Genomic DNA, 19238 nt, shown 5'->3' with positions numbered 1-19238 from the left:
TGCTTTTGCTGTATCCCTCAAATTTTGATGAGATGTATTTTTATTCTCATTTAAATATTTTAAATTTCCCTTGAGATTTTTTTTAACCTAAGAAGGTATTTAGAAGTACCTTACTTAATCTCCAAGTATTTTGGAATTTTCCAGCTGTCTTACTGATTTTCTACTTTATTTCCACTGTGATCTAAGCGCATACTTCACTATGATGTTTACTGTTTGAAATTTGCTAAGCTGTGTTTTGGGCCCAGAATGTGGTCTGCATTGGTGAATGTGTAATCTGTTGTTGTTGGCTCAAGCAGTCTATATTCAATTAGGTCTAGTTTTAGGTTATGGTTGAATGGTGTTGTTCCATTCAGTTATACCCCTTAACTGTTTTTGTGCCTTGCTGGATCTTTCCATTACTGATAGAGGCGAGTTGAAATTGGTGTATTACATGCGATTTGTCAGTATTAAATTTATGAAGTTTACAAACTATTTTAAGTAAAGCAATATATTTGATGAAATTTATAAAAAGCATTGTGGAATGGTGTTACTCCTTCACTTTCAGGCCATTTCATCAAAAGTAAAGATTAAACATCTCTTGAGTCCTTGCTATGAATGATAAATTTATTTACTGCCTTTCTTATTTGTTTTACCTGTATAATTATTTTTAGACAGGATTTGGACTCCTCTTGATGTAAGATGAGAAAATGAAATGTTTCCTATTTTATTTCTTTCATCTTCTACCTTCCAATTTCTGTTATTTATAACTTTAGTTTGTATCATCCAAGTATATGGTAGTTACATTTTGTTCTTTTATAATTAGTCAATGCTTTATCACTAGATTAACTATAAACAGGACATATAATATTACCGATAATAGCTATGTTGATATTACCTTTACTGTATATCTCCAGAAGCAGTCTTGTTCCTATCTCCCCTCCATAGCTCAAAGCCTTGCACTGTCATCTCTCATCTGGACCTCTGCAGTAGCCTCTTGTTTGGTATTTTCCGGTATACTTTTTTTTTGATAAATTGAGATGAAATTTATGTAATAGAGAATTTACCATTTTAACCTTCTTAATTGTGCAGCTCAGTGGTTTTTAGTTTACTCACCGTGTTGTACAACCATCACCACTGTCTAATTATAGAATACTTATATTTACTCCAAAACAAATCCAAACTCCTTAGTCCCTCCTTATTTCTCTCTCCCCAAAATTTCTAGAAACCACTAATTTCCTTTTTGTCTTTGTGGATTTGTCTGTACTATTTCACAGAAATAGATTCAAACAATGTATGGCTTGAGGTATCTGGCTGCTTTCATCCTGATGTGTTCAGGGTTTATCTATGTTACAGCATGTACAAGTACTTTAGCCCTTTTTATGGCTGAATATATTCCATTATATGGGTATACCACATGTGGTTTGGTTCTACTTTTTGGATATTATGAATAATGCTGCTAAAAACTTGTGTACAATTATTTGTTTGAATGTATGTTTTCATTTATTTTGGGTAGATACCTAGGAGTGGAGTCATGTTTATTTTTGGAGGAACCACCATACTTTTCCACAGCAGCTGCACCATTTTACATTTTTACCAACAATGTACAAGGATTCCCATTTTTCCATATCCTCATTAACACTTGTTTCCACTTTTTTTTTTTTTTTTATTAGCTATTCGGCTGGTTGTGAACTGAAACCTTGTTGTGGTTTTGATACGTATTTTCCTAAAACAAATGATGGTGAACATCATTTCATGTGCTTATTGGCCATTTATATATTTCCTTTGGGAAAATACCAACTTAAAACTTTTGCTCAGTATTCCATTGGGTTGTCATTTTTTGTTGTGAAAATAAGAATTCTTTATATAATCTGGATATTAATCCCATATCAGATATATGATTTGCACATATTTTCTATTCTTTGGGTTGTTTTTTCAGTTTCTTGATAATGTTGATGGGGTGTGATTTATCTGTTTTTGCTTTTGTTGCTTGTGCTTTCGTTGCCATGTTTAGTACACTATCGCCTAATCCAAGATCATGAAGATTTAATCTGTGTTACCTCCTAAGAATGTTACAGTTGTAGTTCTTAAAATTGTATTTTCTATTCATTTTGAGATAAGTTTTGTATATTGTGTGAGGAAAGGATCCAAGTGTATTCTTTTGCAGGTGAATATCTAGTGTCTCATCACTATTTGTTGAAAAGAATATTCTTTCCTATTGAACGGTCTTGGTAACCTTCTCTAAAACCACTTGACCATAAATATGTTCATTTTTGAAGTCTCAATTCAATCCTTTGATCTGTATGTCTCTCCTTTTGCCAATATGACACTGTTAGATAACTGTAGCTTTGTAATAATTTTGAAATCAGAAACTGTCCCAATTAAGTCCTCCAAATAAGTCTTTCAGCTTAGTTCTTTCTTTTTTTTGGATTGTTTTTGACTATTTGGGGTCCTTGAAGTTCCATTTGAATTTTGGTGTTAGTCTTCAACAAATGCAGTTGGAATTTTGTTAGTGATGTGTAGATCAATTTGGGAAGTGTTGCTATTTTAACAGTTAAGTCTTTTATGAACACTGGATATCTTTATTTAGGTCTTCCTTAATTTCTTTCAGTGATGTTTTATAGTTTTCAATGTACAGTCTTGAACTTTTTTGCCTAAATTCTTTTCTTTTTGATGATATTACAGATTGAATTGTTTTTCTAATTTCATTTTTGGAGTGTTTATTGAGAGTGTATATTCAGTAGAACTATAACTGATTTTTGTATATTGATCTTATGTAACTTTGCTGAGTTCATTTATTAACTCAAATAATTTTGAGTGGATTCTTTGGAATTTTCTCTATGGAAGATACGTCATCTGTGAATGGAAATAGTATTACTTCCTGCCCTCATTCCACTTCCAGTCTGGATGCCTTTTCTTTCTTTTTCTTGCCTAATTACCTGGCCTAGAATTTGCAGTGAAATTCTGATTAAAAGTGGTAAAAGCAGACATCCTTGTCTTGTTTCTTATCTTAGGGGGAAGATTTTCAGTCTTTTATCAGTGAGTGTGATACTGGTTGTGGGTTTTTTTAATAAATGCTTTTTATAGGTTTAGAAATTCCCTTTTTTTTAGTCGTTTTTGAGGTTTTTATGTTTTAATCATTCAAGTATGTTGTATTTTATCAAATACTTTTTCTGCATCAGTTGAGATGCTCACATGGTTTTAAAATTTTTTTTCTTTTTTCTTTAATGTGGTGTATTTGATTGGGATAAATCCCACTTGGTTGTGGTTTATACATCTTTTAATATGTTGCTGGATTTGGCTTGTTAATATTTTATTGAGGACTTATACCTTTACATCCGTTACTAATACTGGTTTGTAGTCTCCTAGTTTATGAGGTCTGTCCAGATGGTATCCAGCCATGTAATATGAAAAAATAGAGACATTTATTGAAGAAGATACAAGATACAAGAAACATTATACACAGGACAACGACACCTCAGTCCCCTTCAAAAGCACGCACCTTGGGACCTCGCATAGTTCTCCCAAACACCATCAGCTGCCCTGTGTTATTTTCCTGAATCTCAACAATGATAATCTGAAATCTCTTTCCTTTCAAAGGTGATTGTAGTTTTGGGAAAAGCCAGAAGTTGCAGGGCACCGAATCTGGGCTGTAGGGGGGCTGAGTCACCTGGGTGATTTGATGTTTTGCTAAAAAACTCTGCGCAAGACGTGATGCCTCACTGGGCATGTTGTCGTGATGAAGATGCCAGTCACCAGTTGCCCATAGCCGTGGCCTTGTGCGTCATCCAAATAGTTTCCACAGAGGGATGTTCAAGCTTAATGCAAAATTTAATGCAGATTCATTGCTCTGCTGGCTCAGTCATTTTGAGTGTGACAACTACACAGTACACATGCTCACTCAATGGCATCTACTCCCTCCACTGACTAGTGCAGTGAGTCATCATTGATCACTCATGCACATTCCAGTCCACTCTCCTTGGCTGCCAGGTTACATCAGTGTTGTGCAAACTGTTGTAGTTACATTAACAATGGATGGACTTTTTCTGGACAGACCCCTATCCTTGCTTCCTTCTAATCTATTCTGTACACTGTGGTCTGAGTGATCTTTTTAAAATACAAGTTTGTACATGGAAATAAATTTCCCCAACTTGATAAAAAGCTATTGGATATGTATAGCAAACATTATATTAAATGGTAAAATACTAAAGCATTCCCATTAAGGCATTGACAAAGTAAGGGAATTTGTTAAACTTGCTAATATTTCTGTTTTTACCACAGTCAATTATAGAATACTTGTATTGCCCTAGGAAGAAATGCCACACTTTTTAGCTGTCACTGCCCAGTTCTTCTATCCCTGCCAGCCCTCTAGGACCACTAATTTACTTTTGTCTCTTTTGATTCATCTACTCTTGACATTTCATGTGAATGGAATTATACAACATGTGCTCCTTTATGACTGGTTTCCTTTCGCTCAGAATTATGTGTTTAAGGTTCATCCATGTTGTACATGTGTCAATCTTTTATTTCTTTCTATTGACAAGTATTACATTGCATGTATATACCTCGTTTTGTTTATTCGTTCATCAGTTGATGGGCATCTGGCTTGTTTCCATTTTTTGAATATTTTTGGATAATACTTCTGATCATCATGGTATAAATTTTTGTGTAGGCATATGTTATCATTGGAAATCATTTTTAAGGAAGATACTAAGTCCAAAAGTTTCAAAGGTATACTACATAAAAGTTAAAACAAAATACCATAAACAAGTTGAATTTAAAAAATGACTGATAGGGGAAAACTCTGTAATATAAATAATGAGTTAATATTTGTAATCTAATTAATCAAAATGCAAAAGATAACTCCATGACAAGATAGGCATACAATAAGAATAGTTAATGCATGAAAGAAATGACAAATGGTCATTAAACTTGCCTAAGTCAGTTGTAGTCCAGAAAATTGTGTGAAACCTGATATAAAATGGCATTATTTTCCCATGTATTTTCAGAGACTTAATAATATTAAATGTTGAATGGCAGACCAGTGATTCTTAATAGCACATTTTATGAGGCCCCCTCTACTGACCTGAAATGAAATGTACAGATAATATAAGCTACTCACATACATAATTTAAAAAAAAATCCTTAAATATAAAAATATAATGAAAATAACAAGGAAGGTGCATTTTACGTAAAGCAGTTTATTTTATTGTAATATGTAAGTTTTCTGCTATGATTCTAAAATACAACATAAGTTAGGATTTAAGAGAAGTAAGAAGACAAAAGTCATTTAATCCAAGAATTACAGCAGGGGAGTCAAACTCATTTTCACCGGGGGCCACATCAGCCTTGTGGCTGCCTTCAAAGGGCGGAATGTAGAGCTCCTTGCCCCTAGTTAAGGGGTAGTAAATTTATACAGTACTAAAATTACATTCAGCCCTTTGAAGACAACAGCAAGGCTGATGTGGCCCCCGGTGAAAATGAGTTTGACACCCCTGCTCTACTTCTTGGATGACTTTTGTCTTCTTATTTCTCTTAAATCCTAACTTATGTTGTTAGTAATAACGTACCAAACTAATTTTTATGTGATAAGAGACTGAGACAGTAGTCTGAATTGAAGAAGGGATAGATAACATGCCAAGATAAATTTTAGTTGGTCAGTGAGCAAATGTGATATTCTTACAAATGAGCTGTGCTTTACCTAACTAACATTGAGTCAAAGGAATTCTCTACTGGGACAAGGGAGAGGGTAGCCACAGAATAAATCGTAAGATTCAATTCTCATTGACACCAAGTCAGATGGAAGTTCTCTCTAATCAGTAATTTCAAGTAATATACTTGACAATGTAGTGAATGTAATTAGACTTACAAAATCTGGTAATTCCATGCAAAGTGGCACACATAATTGCCACAGATACATCTAACTGGTCTGAAGAAGTTGAGTTCCAGTTACCTGACTCCTATACATCTTTATAAATAAATTAATACATGTAATGTAAGAATAATTTGTTGACACAGTGGTGTTTCAGTAAAATGTAGTAGTAGTTTAAAATATATTTAAATTGATCTTAATGTCAGGTTAATTTTGTATATATTTTTCAGAATTATTGATAATATAAATTCAAATACGTGGGGAAGGATGTATCCTTGTGCAGGTTATACCCATAACTAGGGAGAAAATTTAGTATTTCCTAAGTTTTTAAAATTCAGGTTTTAATATTCACGTTTGTTCCTAATTTTATCTTTGTAATTTTGGGTTTTTTTTTGAAATTTAAAAAAAAATTTATTGTTATTCAATTACAGTTGTATGCCTTTTCTCCCCATCCCTCCACCCCACCCCAGCCGAACCCCCCTCCCTCTCCCACCTCCACCCTCCCCCTTGATTTTGTCCATGTGTCCCTTATAGTAGTTCCTGTAAATTTTGTATTCTTTTATGTACAGAGGGCTCCCTACATTAGCTTCAGGTCCTGCAAATCCTGAATCCAACCTTGGTGACACTCCAGGATGTTCCTTTACATTTTCCAAATGTGTCCTAAGGGGTGTTTCGTTACATCGAGGTCTGCTTTTGTGAACAAATAGGTATTGGTGTTTGGTTGAACAAAAATAAGGACAATATTTTTGGGGAATACCTGGCAAAATTAAGAATACCCAGACCAAGAAATTGTAGTTCTTGATGCCTATCAGATAAATATTGTACTTGTGCATGTATAAATATTGAAGAATGTTTTTGTTTAATTTTTATTGCAACATTGTAGTATTTAGGAGAATTTAGGAGCAGTTTAAGTACTCATCAAAAGCAGACTAAATAATGGGAATCCATTTCATGGAATATTATGAATTAAACAAATGTCTTGATATAGAACGATCTTTAAGATCAAATAAAGTGAAAGAAATATGTATGAATCTAGTTATTAGGACAGCACTAATAGAAGATACTCTGACATCCCATTTGTGTAAAATAGCAATGACAGTGCAAACTGTAGTATAAAACTCTTTATTTCTGTATGCAAGAAACATTTTCTGGGAGGTTACATATCAACAGATTACTGTGGCTATCTCTGGGGAGGGGAATGGAAGGAGTCCAGGGAAGATTTTCCACTTTGCGTGTGTATTTTAATTTTGTACAAGATGGATATTTTCATGTATATGTATTAAAGTCCCATCCAAGTCTGTATGCTCATCTTTCAGTTGTGTGAACTTTATGGAGCAGAGTTGATGTAGTATGAACTTGTTACAGATTCACCAAAGACTTTTATGATGTTTTGTCAAAAGCCTGGAAAAGTCTAAAACAGGGATTTAAGATTAGATATGAATGTGTAATTTTTTGAGTTTTGATAAACCTGTTTTGGCTAGTTTATATGAGGAGGATGCATGAAAATTGATCTCTTGAGAAGCTATTAATTGTGAAGTAAAATGAGACAATTACAAAACAAAAACAATAGTCTCTGCTGAATAAAGCTAAGGTTTCATTCCATCTTGGGATATCAGTCACCTATTGATATTTTTGATGGTACAATTGTTAGACACTGGATGATTTACTTTAAATTACAGAGCTGATTTCCAACTCTTTGAGGCGAATGTGCCCAAAACATCAGGCCTTGAACATGGGACCAAAACTGCTGGAATTAACTATGTTAAAAACATCTTGGTGACATTTTACATGTTAGTAATAGTGTCAGCAGTATTGTATCTAGCATACATTATGGTAACACTGTCTCTTCATGCTAGAAGAAACAAAAATAATTGAATACTTACTTTTTAAGCTTTATTTGTACAGGGTGGGGCAAAAGTAGGTTTACAGTTTGTATGGAAAATAATACAATAATTAATAAGTAATAATACAAGAAGAAACTTGTGTTTCATGTATTCACAACTGTAAACCTACTTTTGCCCCACCCTGTATATATCTTATATGATTCTTACAGCAGCCCCACAGAGTTTAGAACTACAAGTATCTTCACTCAGCAGTGTAAGAAACTGAGGATCAGAAAGTTTAAATAACTAGCGAAAGGTCATATAGATAGTAAGTGGCAGAATGGGATCAGTCCCAACAATCAAACCTCAGAGCCTGCATTCTTAGCTTAGAAGCATGTAGTATGAAGTTCATGTGCCTGAAGGTCTGAAAGGATAAAACTCAAAATGTCAGAGTCTGGAGTAAGGAAAGGTTTAACTGATTGAGAAGGTGCCAATTGAGAAGATGGGAGTTCTCATCCTCAAACCCATTTTAAGAAAATATGGAGTTCAGGCTTCTTTTATGTCAGGCGAAAGGAAGATGGCTGTTTTTGTAAAAACTCTAGCCGCAAGCAGTTCTTCATGACTGTCTCCATACTAAGGCATTTGGAATCCTTGCAAATTATTCTACTGTGAGACAAAGTGCCTTTTTGTGTTTTTTTTTGAAAAATGGGTTTGCAGAGTTTTTTGCATAGAGAAGGCATGTGTACATTTTGTTGTCTCCAGTTTAACCCAGTTACAAATAAGGGTCATGCCCACCTCCTCCCTACCCCCAACCAAGTGGAAGGCATTTCTGTTATGCAAGGAAATTTGTGCTTACTCAGGGGACAGGATGGTTGAGTGCAAGTGTATACAGCTTTGAATAGCAAATTAAGGTCTTTGAACTCAGATATTTTGGAAGTAAGTAACAAAGATACTTAAGCAAGGGGTGCCTTTTATGCATAGAATTGTTTTTGGAAAATTAATCTTGACTGCAGCAATTGGAATGGGAGGCTGGATTTATTAAAGGTGATGGTCTCTGATAAAATTAGGAAAGTTAGGGAGAGCTGGACTTTGTGGGAGGTAGAATGAACTTTTTTTCCTATAGATTGAGTTGCTTGTTGGATTTCTAAATGGAAGTGCCTTTAGTTTAAGTACATGAGACAGGGAGAGAAATTTGGGATGGAAATATTGAAAACTAGTTAGTATGACAAAAAGAATAACTGAGATGCTAATACCTGTTATGTATACCACTAGCAAAAAAGCCGATCCTGCAGTACTTGCCTGTGGCAAGGATTTATTCGCTATTACTATTGTATGTAGGGGAGGATAATGAAACCACATTTTAAATAGCATGCTGTAATTGAGGATTTTCACTAGTAAACTTGGCCTTCCCTCTAGCTAGTCTGACTTGGTGATGTTAACTGTACTTAAATATGCTGATTACCTCAGTGGTGCTTAGAGGAGATAGAAGGAGACATGATGTTATAAAGTTCTTCTCTAATAGTCTGAAGAAAAGCAGTGATATTAAGCAGAAGATTGATTTTATAAGTATATTACATATTAATACATTCCTTAAAAATATGCTTGCAAAGAAAAGTAAAGATGAAAATAAGCTCTTGGAGTGAACCTCAAAGAGGTGGAAGATTTCCTGAGTCCCAAATTAACCAGCTGTTTGTGTGGGAGCCTGTACCCTGAAAATTCACTAACTCAAATGCTTGTGCTTTTTTTTCTTAACTAGGAATTGTGGTGCTTGGAATAAACAGAGCTTATGCCAAAAACTCATTCAGTAAAAATCTTGTAAAAATGGTGAGTGTAAAGATTAAAGTTTTTGCTTCTAATATTAAGCTATAGTGTTGACATCAGTCTGAAAAATTTACCCCTTTTTTTTCTTACCTTCCCTGTTTCTGTTTAGCTTTCAAAAGCTGTGGATGCTTTAAAATCTGATAAGAAAGTACGGACTGTAATAGTCAGGAGTGAAGTTCCAGGGATATTCTGTGCTGGTATGTAAATAAATTTTATTACGAAATTAAACTGTAGTCTAATTATTCCTTAAATAGCCTATTTTCCATTATAAATTGTCCTATAGTTTGAGTTCCATTACCAACAATTCCTCTTTGTCTTTTGTACTGGTTTACAAGAAAAAAGATGGCTTTGTCAGTATTAGAAACTTCTGTAATATGTAGATTGTCTTGGGAGTTGAAAAAATAATTTCAGCCATTAAAATATTTGTTTGTAGTACGTGAATAATATTTATGAAAGCTCATCTGGAAAGGAAAAGCTGGATTTCCTATCCAAAACAGTGTGTTCTGTATTAGTGGCTCAAAAAAATAGTTGAATCGACTAGTGGTAGCTGCTGCAGTACATAGTGTCAAGTATCATTTGCTTTGAAGGTTGGTGTTTGTAGTAGTGCCTACTTGTGTTCACAGAATGTATTTTAAAATTGGTATCTACAGCAGTGAAAGATAAATGTTTTTTTTTCCCATTTATACTGCTTACCAAAAGATAAAGTGCCTCATGTTTTCCATATTTGTAAGTATTTCTAAGCGATGAGATAGAATGAATCTGTTTCGTAAGAAATGTAGATGAGTAAGATTAAAAAAATGCTGAAAACATGCAGTATCATTGTAATTTATTAAAAAGAAAGGAAGGTACAACTTGACTGAGGCATACAAGTTTTCTTTCCCCCAGTAGAAATATAAATGGGATAATCCCTTTGAGGTAATAAGATGTTTGAGGGAATGACATACAGCATTTTATTTGTTAAGCAAGTATTTACTGAACATTTAGGGTATGTTTAGAACAATGTTCAGAACATGGTGAAATATTTCTAGACAGAACCATTTTAAAGATGTCTTAGTTGTGAAACTGATATTCTTCAGTTTCATCCTTAAGGGTCATTAGTTTGTCAAGCCTCAGACTGTGGCTTTCACCTTAAAATATTGCAGATTTTATAGTGTGTAGGAATATTCCCTGTAAATGAATTGTATTTTGGCTTTTGATATAACATAGCATACCTGCAAGGGTTAGTTTTAACTCAGTTTTATAATGAAAGACATTCAAGTTACACTCCTCAGCTGCTCGGGTGGTGAGGTTTCGCAGGGCAGGCTTCTGGTTTTACATCTGTTTAACACAAGTAGCACTCTCTGCCTGGGAGGTTGGTCGAGGATGCAGTGCGACTGTGTACCTGAAGGATAGTCAATAGTACATAAGTGATGGCTGTCCCTAGTTTTTGTAAGGGCTTTACATGTATTTCTATTTTATTTCTTAAACAATAGGAGAAACTTATACTGAGACAATAGAATTTTTGTATCTGCGACTTTAGGACCAGGCAAATATTGTTCATGGGACTGAGTCAGATGCCATGACGGATGGCTGTGAGGTCACTGCTCTCAGGCCCATTCAGGGCCGCTGAAGGCTTTATTCGGAGGACTTTGAAAAGTTAGGGGCCTTTAAAGAAGGACCAATTATGTGAATACAGAAAATTGATAGTGATACTGTGAAGGCAGAACAACACCTCAGAAATAGTGTTAATGAGTATAGTAACATTCTTTCTGTTGGTAGTAGATGTGATTAAAACACTGTAGTAACTGGTACAGTTCTTACCTTATTCCTTTGCTGCCCATATGTTTTGAATCTCCATATTATTTATATTCGTTGAAAAAGGTTTTAATGCTTTAGTACAGTTTACAGATATCTTTTATAGGTTGCCTTTTTGGGGACATATTAAGTAATATACCAAATCCTTTCTACCAGATTAACAAGTTAGCTCTGAATACTTTTTTCTAAGAGTTGATCAGATCTATTTTCTTTGCTGTATGTGCTTTTAAACTTTTGTATGATTAAGATAATCTGTATTTTAACTCTTAAGACCTGTTACTGTATTTTGTCCAAAAAAAAAAATCAGTGTTTGAATTCTGGAAAAATTGGGGCAAATCATTTATTTTATTAACTCAATGTGTATAATAGAACCATTCTTTTAAATTTCTCTGAAAGGTTTTCTTTGCTTACATGTATTTGAAACAGTTTAGTAGGTCTGCCTTTATTAATGTATACAGATTAAGTATAAACCCAGATAGATTTAAACTGATAGCTTATACTGGTTTAAAATGTTAATTTTAATCAAGCCCCATTTATTAGTTATTGAAGAATACATTGTTTCAGATTGAGTCTTAAATTCTATTCTGAAATAGTAACATTCAAGATCCAAATCCTCTAAAAGAGTAAACTCATTTATTGATTAGTTTCTTAGCCCTCCCAGGCTCCCTAAACTTAGTCATTTTCCCTTTCCTTTCTACCCTCACAAAGGTTTCTCTTCTCTGTACATCTGTATTCCAGTGGTTTCTTGTTCATTTCCCAAAACTTAAAGTTTATGAAGTGGGCTTGCCTCAAATTTCTTGATAGGAACTTCTCTTTTTCTTCTTTGAAAATCATCTTTTGTGCTCTCTGCACATAGCACCTAATAGGGACTCAGCATGTTATTTGCTGAAATTAACCAGCCTTTAAATTGCTGTGAATCACTGATGTTCTTTTCAGGGACTTTCTGTTGGTATGTGTTTAGCGGTTTCTCTGAATTCTCTCAGACCCCCTCCTGTTCACTGATAGTGTCTCTGGCTCCTGAATTTGGTTCATTTTTTTCTATATAATTTTCATAATATGCTAGAAAAACAGATAATTAAGGACTATTAAAGTGATCCTTTTAGGCATTGGAGGTTGGACAGAGTAATTTCTGACTTGCCATTTAAATCTGTTATTTAGAGTCAATAACCATCTTTCACTTACATTTTTAAAAAGATTTTTTAAATTTATTTTTAGAGTGAGGGGAAAGGAAGGAGAGAGGGAGAGAAATATCAATATGTGGTTGCCTCTTGCACACCCCCAACTGGGGACCTGGCCCGCAACCCAGGCATGTGCCCTGACTGGAGCAACCCTTTGTAGGCCGGCACTCAGTCCACTGAGCCACATCAGCCAGGGCTCACTTACATTTTGAAAATCAAATTTTAGTTTAAAAAAACAGTCGGTAAAAATATGTGAAATGTGTACAAACTGTATTTAAAAAGTATATATACAAAGAGAGGAGTCCTCTCACCCACTCCCTCTATTCCATTCTTCCCTTAATAAAAATAACATTTTTTACTATATTATTTATTATTATTCTAGTATTTTATTATACAGATGCATACAAATATACATAAACATACAAATGCACTCAGTAGAATGTTAAGAAACTATTTAATGTGATAATATAAAGACTACATTATAGTGTAGAAAATTCATGTTGTGAGAAAGAGCCGTATATGAAATGTTATGCCCATTATGACTCTAGCTGTATAAATTATGTTTGCAAATAAGATTATGGATTAGGAGTGATATTTTATTTTCTCCATCTTTAAACTTTTTGTGATAATAATTGTTACTTAAAATTATATTAGTGAATATATATTAAGTAAATAATTTTGAAAAAAATCACCAAGTATATATGGTTTTTTGGCTTTGGTGTCTAAAATTGTGACATTAACTGAGTATCTGAATTATTTGTTACAAGCATTTGAGGGGAAAAAATTTTTAGAAGAAATCAATCTTACAGGACAATTCCCATGCTTTCTTTTTGTAGACTCCCTGAAAGGTTAAGGACCTGATTAAAGGCATAGCTTAGCTGGAACTACTCCTGACTCATTGGGCAGGATTTTCTTTACTGTTCTAGTGATTTCTGTCTGATCTTTTGGAATATGTCTTCTTTTTAAGTTCTTAAAATTTTATGCACTTACACATCATAATGGCCCTACATTGACTGAGAAGAGGCATGATGTCAGAATACCACTCTGGTTATAGTAATGTATTTAAATGAATTTTCTGTTATTAATCATAGCACTACCTAGATACAGGAAAAAAAGATACGTATATCATAGTTAATCATGGCTGTAGACAATGTTTCCTATGAGCGTATGCTTTCAGATATCATGCGATACCCTAACCATGACTCCAGGTCAGGAATCACTCTTGTGTACACTTTTTTGCCTGTATACCTTATAGATACTTAGACATGTCATTTTGATAATCAAAGCTCACTGGGAAACACTGTCTGCATAGTTTATATAAGAGATTGGCTTGAATGTGTGCCCTGCTTGCATATTCTAGAAATTATTTATTCACTTAAAAATTTTATCTGTTTCTTATACACATACACGCACACAAAAGAAAGCTGAAAATATTCTATTTCAAAATATTTCTGTAGTCACATTTTTAATATCATAATGAAGTTATGAAAGAGTCCTTTTTGTTAGGCTACTGCATTGGCTGTAAACCTGTAACCCTAGCCATTTGTTTATTTTTGTTCTTTCAGTGTTCTAAGACCAGGTAGAAAGTACATATGGGTTGTTTTTCACCATAACATTTTTAAAGTGAAATTTTATGAGAACTTACTGAGACAGGACTTTTTCCTTTGAAATTACTAAAATAGATTGTAAACAGTTCTTGGTAATTGATTCTTGTATATAGAACTCTTAATTTGAGTGTTTCACTAAATTACACTGGTGTGGGTTTTTTTTAAAAAGCAAAGGTAGTTTTGCTTCTGCTTTTGAATTCTAGTAAATTGCATTCTGACAAAACTTTTCACTAAAATTGTCAACATGCTTTATTGAATGTTGCGTATATTGCTCAAATAGATACAGATGTCATAATGTGGTTAGGCTTCTGACTAATGGAGTTACCTATTCAATGTTGTTTCAGAATCTTAGGTTGTTATATTTATGTATTGGAATGTTAATTAATCCTTTAGAGCAGAGATTTTCAACCTTTTTCATTAATGGCACACATAAACTAATTACTAAAATTCTTCAGCACACCCCAAAATATATTTTTTTGCTCATCTGACAAAAAAGAAGTATAGTTTTGCTTCATTCACACTGGATGGCTGTTGTTGTGTTGGCTATTGTTATTTTTATAATTTGACAGTCTAAGGGGAAAGAGGTCAGTGCCCCTGACTAAATAGTCAGGTATTTCATGTTTTAAAAATTCTGTGGCACACCAGTGTGTCTCTTGCAACACATCGGTTGAAAATTGCTGCCTTAGAGAGAGTTTGATAAGTAAAGTGAAAGGATAGATACCCACAAATTCATATTAGTTTAGCATAGGGTTTTTTTATTTCCTGTTTTTGAATTAAAAATTTTGTTTTTTTGAAGTATGAATTACTTGCAATAATACAATGTGCCAATTTTAAGTATATAATTGATGAGTTTTGACAGATGTTATTTAAACATCTGTTAAACAGATAATGATCACAGTTGTCATACAGAACATGTTCACTTAAAAAGCTTTCTTGTGCCTATTTATTGTCAATCCCTTCATCTACTCTCACCCTTAAACCAGTGATCTTCTTGCTTTACCATAGTTTTGCATCTTCTAGAATGTCTTAAAAGTAGAATCTGGCTTTTTCATTTAGCATACTGCTTTGAGGTTCACTCATGCTGTGTTTCAGTAGTTTCGCTTCATTGCTGAGTATGATTTTTATTTTATGTGCTAAGTGGATGTACCACAATTGTTTGTCTGTCTAGAGGTTGATCGTCATTTGGGTTTTTCTGACATTTTGGCTTTTATAAATACTGTTTCTGTGAACAACCACATACAAGTCTGTTTGTGAACATGTTTTTGTTTCTCGAATAAAAACTTAGAAGTCAAATTACTAGATTGTGGTGTAACTGTCTGTTTTGTTTTATAAGCAACTAACAATTGTTTTCTAGAGTGGCTGTGCCATTTTGCATTCCCTCCAGCAATGCACAAGAGATCCAGGTATTCCATATTCTTGCAACACTTAATATTGTCAATCTTTTTAATTTAAGATATCCTAATTGGTATGTAGTTATATGTCATTGTGGTTTTAGTTTGCATTTCTCTAACCAATAATTTTGAACATTTTTTCTGCTTCTTTTTTGTTACCTGTATATCTTTTTTGGTGAGTGTTTATTCAGGTCTTTTGCCCATTTTCTTTTTAAGATTTTATTTATTTTTAGTGAGAGGGGAAGGGAGGGAGAAAGAGAGGGCAAGAAACATCTGTGGGAGAAAGAAACATCAATTGGTTGCCCCCTGTATGTGCCCCGACCTAGGATCAAACCTGAACCCAGTCATGTGCCCTGACTGGGAATTGAACTGATGACCTTTTGCTTTGCAGAAGGATGCCCAACCAGCAGTGGCTCAGGGTGTCCATGCTTTTCTTAGTATGTCAGTAGAGTTGTATAGTTCTTTATCTGCTATGTGTTTTGCAGGTATTTTCTCCCACTCTGTGGCTTGCTTTTTTTCTTAGCAGTTTGTTTTGAAGAACAAAGTTTTTTTTTCTCTTTCTTCAATATATTTTATTGATTATGCTATTACAGTTGTCCCATTTCCCCCTTTATTCTCTGCCCTGCACACCTCCTCCCACCCTCATCCCCTCCCCCACCCCTGTCTTTAATTCATGTCACTGGGTTGTACATATAAGTTCTTTGGCTTCTGCATTTCCTATACTAGTCTTATCCTCCCCCTGTCTATTTGCCACCTACCATTTATGCTACTTATTCCCTGTACCTTTTCTCCTTCCCCTGCCCCCCCCCCCAAATAATCCTCCTTGTGATCTCCATTTCTGTGATCTTCTTCTTGTTCTAGTTGTTTGCTTAGTTTGTTTTTGTTCTTGCTTTAGGTTTAGTTGTTGATAGTTGGGAGTTTGTTGTCATTTTACTGTTCATATTTTTGATCTTCTTTTTCTTAGATGAGTCCCTTTAACATTTCATATAAAAGGGCTTGGTGATGATGAACTCCTTTAACTTGACCTTATCTAGGAAGCACTTTATCTGCCTGAAGAACAAAGTTTTTTCATTGAAATATGATTCATCAATTTTTTTTTCTTTAATGGTTTGTACTTATTTTGTGAACTAAGAAATGTCATTCTACTCCAGAGTCTTGAATTATGTTTTCTTCTAGAAGTTTTTTAGTTTTTATGTTTTACTTTTAGACCTAAATATGCATTTTGCAACCTATACAGAAATTAACTCAGAATGCATCATAGGTCTTTCTGATCTGGAGTCTTAGCAGAGTTCCCTAGATAGTTTAGGGGTGGGGGCTGGTTGCTAGAAAAATCAGCCATTGGATTAGGCTGCGTGTGGCTATGAATGTGGCCCAACAGAAAACTGTAAATTTACTTAAAACCTTTTTTTGTTCATCAGTTTTTATTAGTGTTTGTGTATTTAATGTGTGGCCCAAGACAACTCTTCCTCCAGTGTGGTCCAGAGATGCCAAAAGTTTGGAGACCCCTGGTAGAGGGTTAGAATTTTCAGCCCTTCTCTTTCAACCTCTTCACTTGAATTTGCTAGAGGTGCTTTTAAAAATGACTCAGAGTACTCATTTTATAAGGAAGTAATAATTATTGGCTGTTGCTAATTCATTTCTGTCCTATTTCTATTTTAAAAACTACCTATGTAATATTTTATGCTCTGTAGATACTATTTTCTTTTTATGAAGTAGGAAGCATAGTAATAACCTGCTGACTCATCCCTCTGCTTCCACTCTTGCCCCACTCTAACACATTCCCCACAAAGCAGCCAAGTGATCTTAGAAAGTAATCACCTCTCTTCCCTGCTTCAGATAATTTTCAGAAATAAAATGTGTGGTGAACTGAATAATGGCCTCCTAAAGATGTCCATGTCATAATCCCTGGAACCTGTGAACATGTGACCATAAGTCTCTTAGTCTTTGTCATATATATATATATATATATATATATATATATATATATATATATTCTTTTTAATTTAAACATTTTACAGTGCTTTAGAAAAAAGTAGAGACCATTTTAGTTTGAGGGCCTTAATAGAAACTGGGTGCAAAATGGCCTGCATGCTGTAGTGTACCTAACTCCTGGTTGACTGGATTCCTTTCTTTCCTCTGCTGTCCAAGTCCTTCCCTGGAATCTGACCCAGCACCTACTGCTGGGGACGCCAGGTTGAGTTTCATTGAGTACTGCAGGAAGATGTTCTCTAGACGCTGTGTCTCTAAGTATATTGAGAAAGTTCCCTTTTTTCTTGTGCATTTGACTAATGATCCTGCAGACAGTTCTGAAACTCACAGTTGTACAAGTGTTTTGTTCAGTGGCATTGTTTGAGTGAATGCTAGGTTGGAAGACTACTACCAATTCAGATACTGTCGAGGTTTAGGGTTCCTGAAAACCCTTTGATTAGAATTTCCATTCTAATAACTTAGGACTTTGGGGGGCAAACAGAAGTTTTTTGAAAGGTAGAGATAGTATTTTCATATTCTCTAAAATAAAAGTAAAGACAACATAATACATTAAATACAAATATAATTTACTCATTTAAAACATTTGTAATCATATATATATTTTCACTTGTCTCTTCCTAACTATAAACATTTGGGGATATTCTTCTCTTGAATTATATGAAATATCTGTGAATTGATTTGTTTTGTGACAGATAGTATGTCCCTAGTGGGTGTCTTGCTCAAAGTGTTGTTTTATTCCAGCAGTTGGTTACTCCCCTGGAGTATCTGCCTGACCCTTTTGAGGCTTATTTTTAAAGTTTCTGATACCTTTACTGAATGCTCAAGATGTTCTATACATTTTTTTCTTTATTCTTGCTGGTCATAACATGAACACCAGCAGTTGTCCAGACCACACAGCTCCTTGTGATGTTCTTTGATGATTATCTATGAATTGACAATTTCATTATAAAGTTTAAGGGATCCCCATGCAGTTTATTCGAGCTCTTTATTTGAAAGGCTCTCCCCTCTCCAGTTTTTTTTTTTAAATATATTTATTGATTATGCTATTACAGTTGTCCCATTCCCCCCCCCCACTCCACTCCATCCTGCCCACCCCCTCCCTCCCACATTCCCCCCTATAGTTCATGTCCATGGGTCATACTTATAAGTTCTTTGGCTTCTACATTTCCTACACTATTCTTACCCTCCCCCTGTCTATTTTCCACCTATCATCTATGCTACTTATTCTCTGTACCTTTCCCCCCCTCTCCCCCTCCCACTCCCCTATTGACAACCCTCCATGTGATCTCCATCTCTATGGTTCTGTTCCTGTTCCAGTTGTTTGCCTAGTTTGCTCTTGTTTTTGTTTTAGGTGTGGTCGTTAATAACTGTGAGTTTGCTGTCATTTTTACTGTTCCTATTTATTTTTGATCTTCTTTTTCTTAGGTAACTCCCTTGAACATTTCATATAATAAGGGCTTGGTGATGATGAACTTCTTTAACTTGACCTTATCTGAGAAGCACTTTATCTTCCCTTCCATTCTTAATGATAGCTTTGCTGGATACAGTAATCTTGGATGTAGGTCCTTGCGTTTAATCTTGGGTAATGTAATTATGATGTGCCTTGATGTGTTCCTCCTTGGGTCCAGCTTCTTTGGGACTCTCTGAGTTTCCTGGACTTCCTGGAAGTCTATTTCCGTTGCCATATTAGGGAAGTTCTCCTTCATTATTTGTTCAAATAAGTTTTCAATTTTTTGTTCTTCCTCTTCTCCTTCTGGCACCCCTGTAATTCGGATGTTGGAACGTTT

General features: G+C 34.5%; 1 protein-coding gene across 4 annotated transcripts in view; it reads left to right on the top strand.

The window, feature by feature from the left end:
* Positions 1-19238, top strand: part of AUH (AU RNA binding methylglutaconyl-CoA hydratase) — a 155122-nt gene that overhangs the window by 9212 nt on the left and 126672 nt on the right. For 3 of the 4 annotated variants that reach the window (XM_053925589.1, XM_024563356.3, XM_053925593.2), the window contains exons 2-3: positions 9428-9495; positions 9602-9689. The exons of the other annotated variant lie outside the window; for it this stretch is intronic. In XM_053925589.1, coding sequence (XP_053781564.1) covers positions 9428-9495; positions 9602-9689 — 156 coding nt within the window. The remainder of the gene's footprint in view (positions 1-9427; positions 9496-9601; positions 9690-19238) is intronic. 4 annotated transcript variants of the gene reach the window in all.

This window comes from Desmodus rotundus, chromosome 1 (assembly GCF_022682495.2).
Source record: "Desmodus rotundus isolate HL8 chromosome 1, HLdesRot8A.1, whole genome shotgun sequence".
NCBI lineage: Eukaryota > Metazoa > Chordata > Mammalia > Chiroptera > Phyllostomidae > Desmodus > Desmodus rotundus.
The sequence above is the reverse complement of the archived record's forward strand: the minus strand, read 5'-3'. Positions and strand labels throughout refer to the sequence as shown.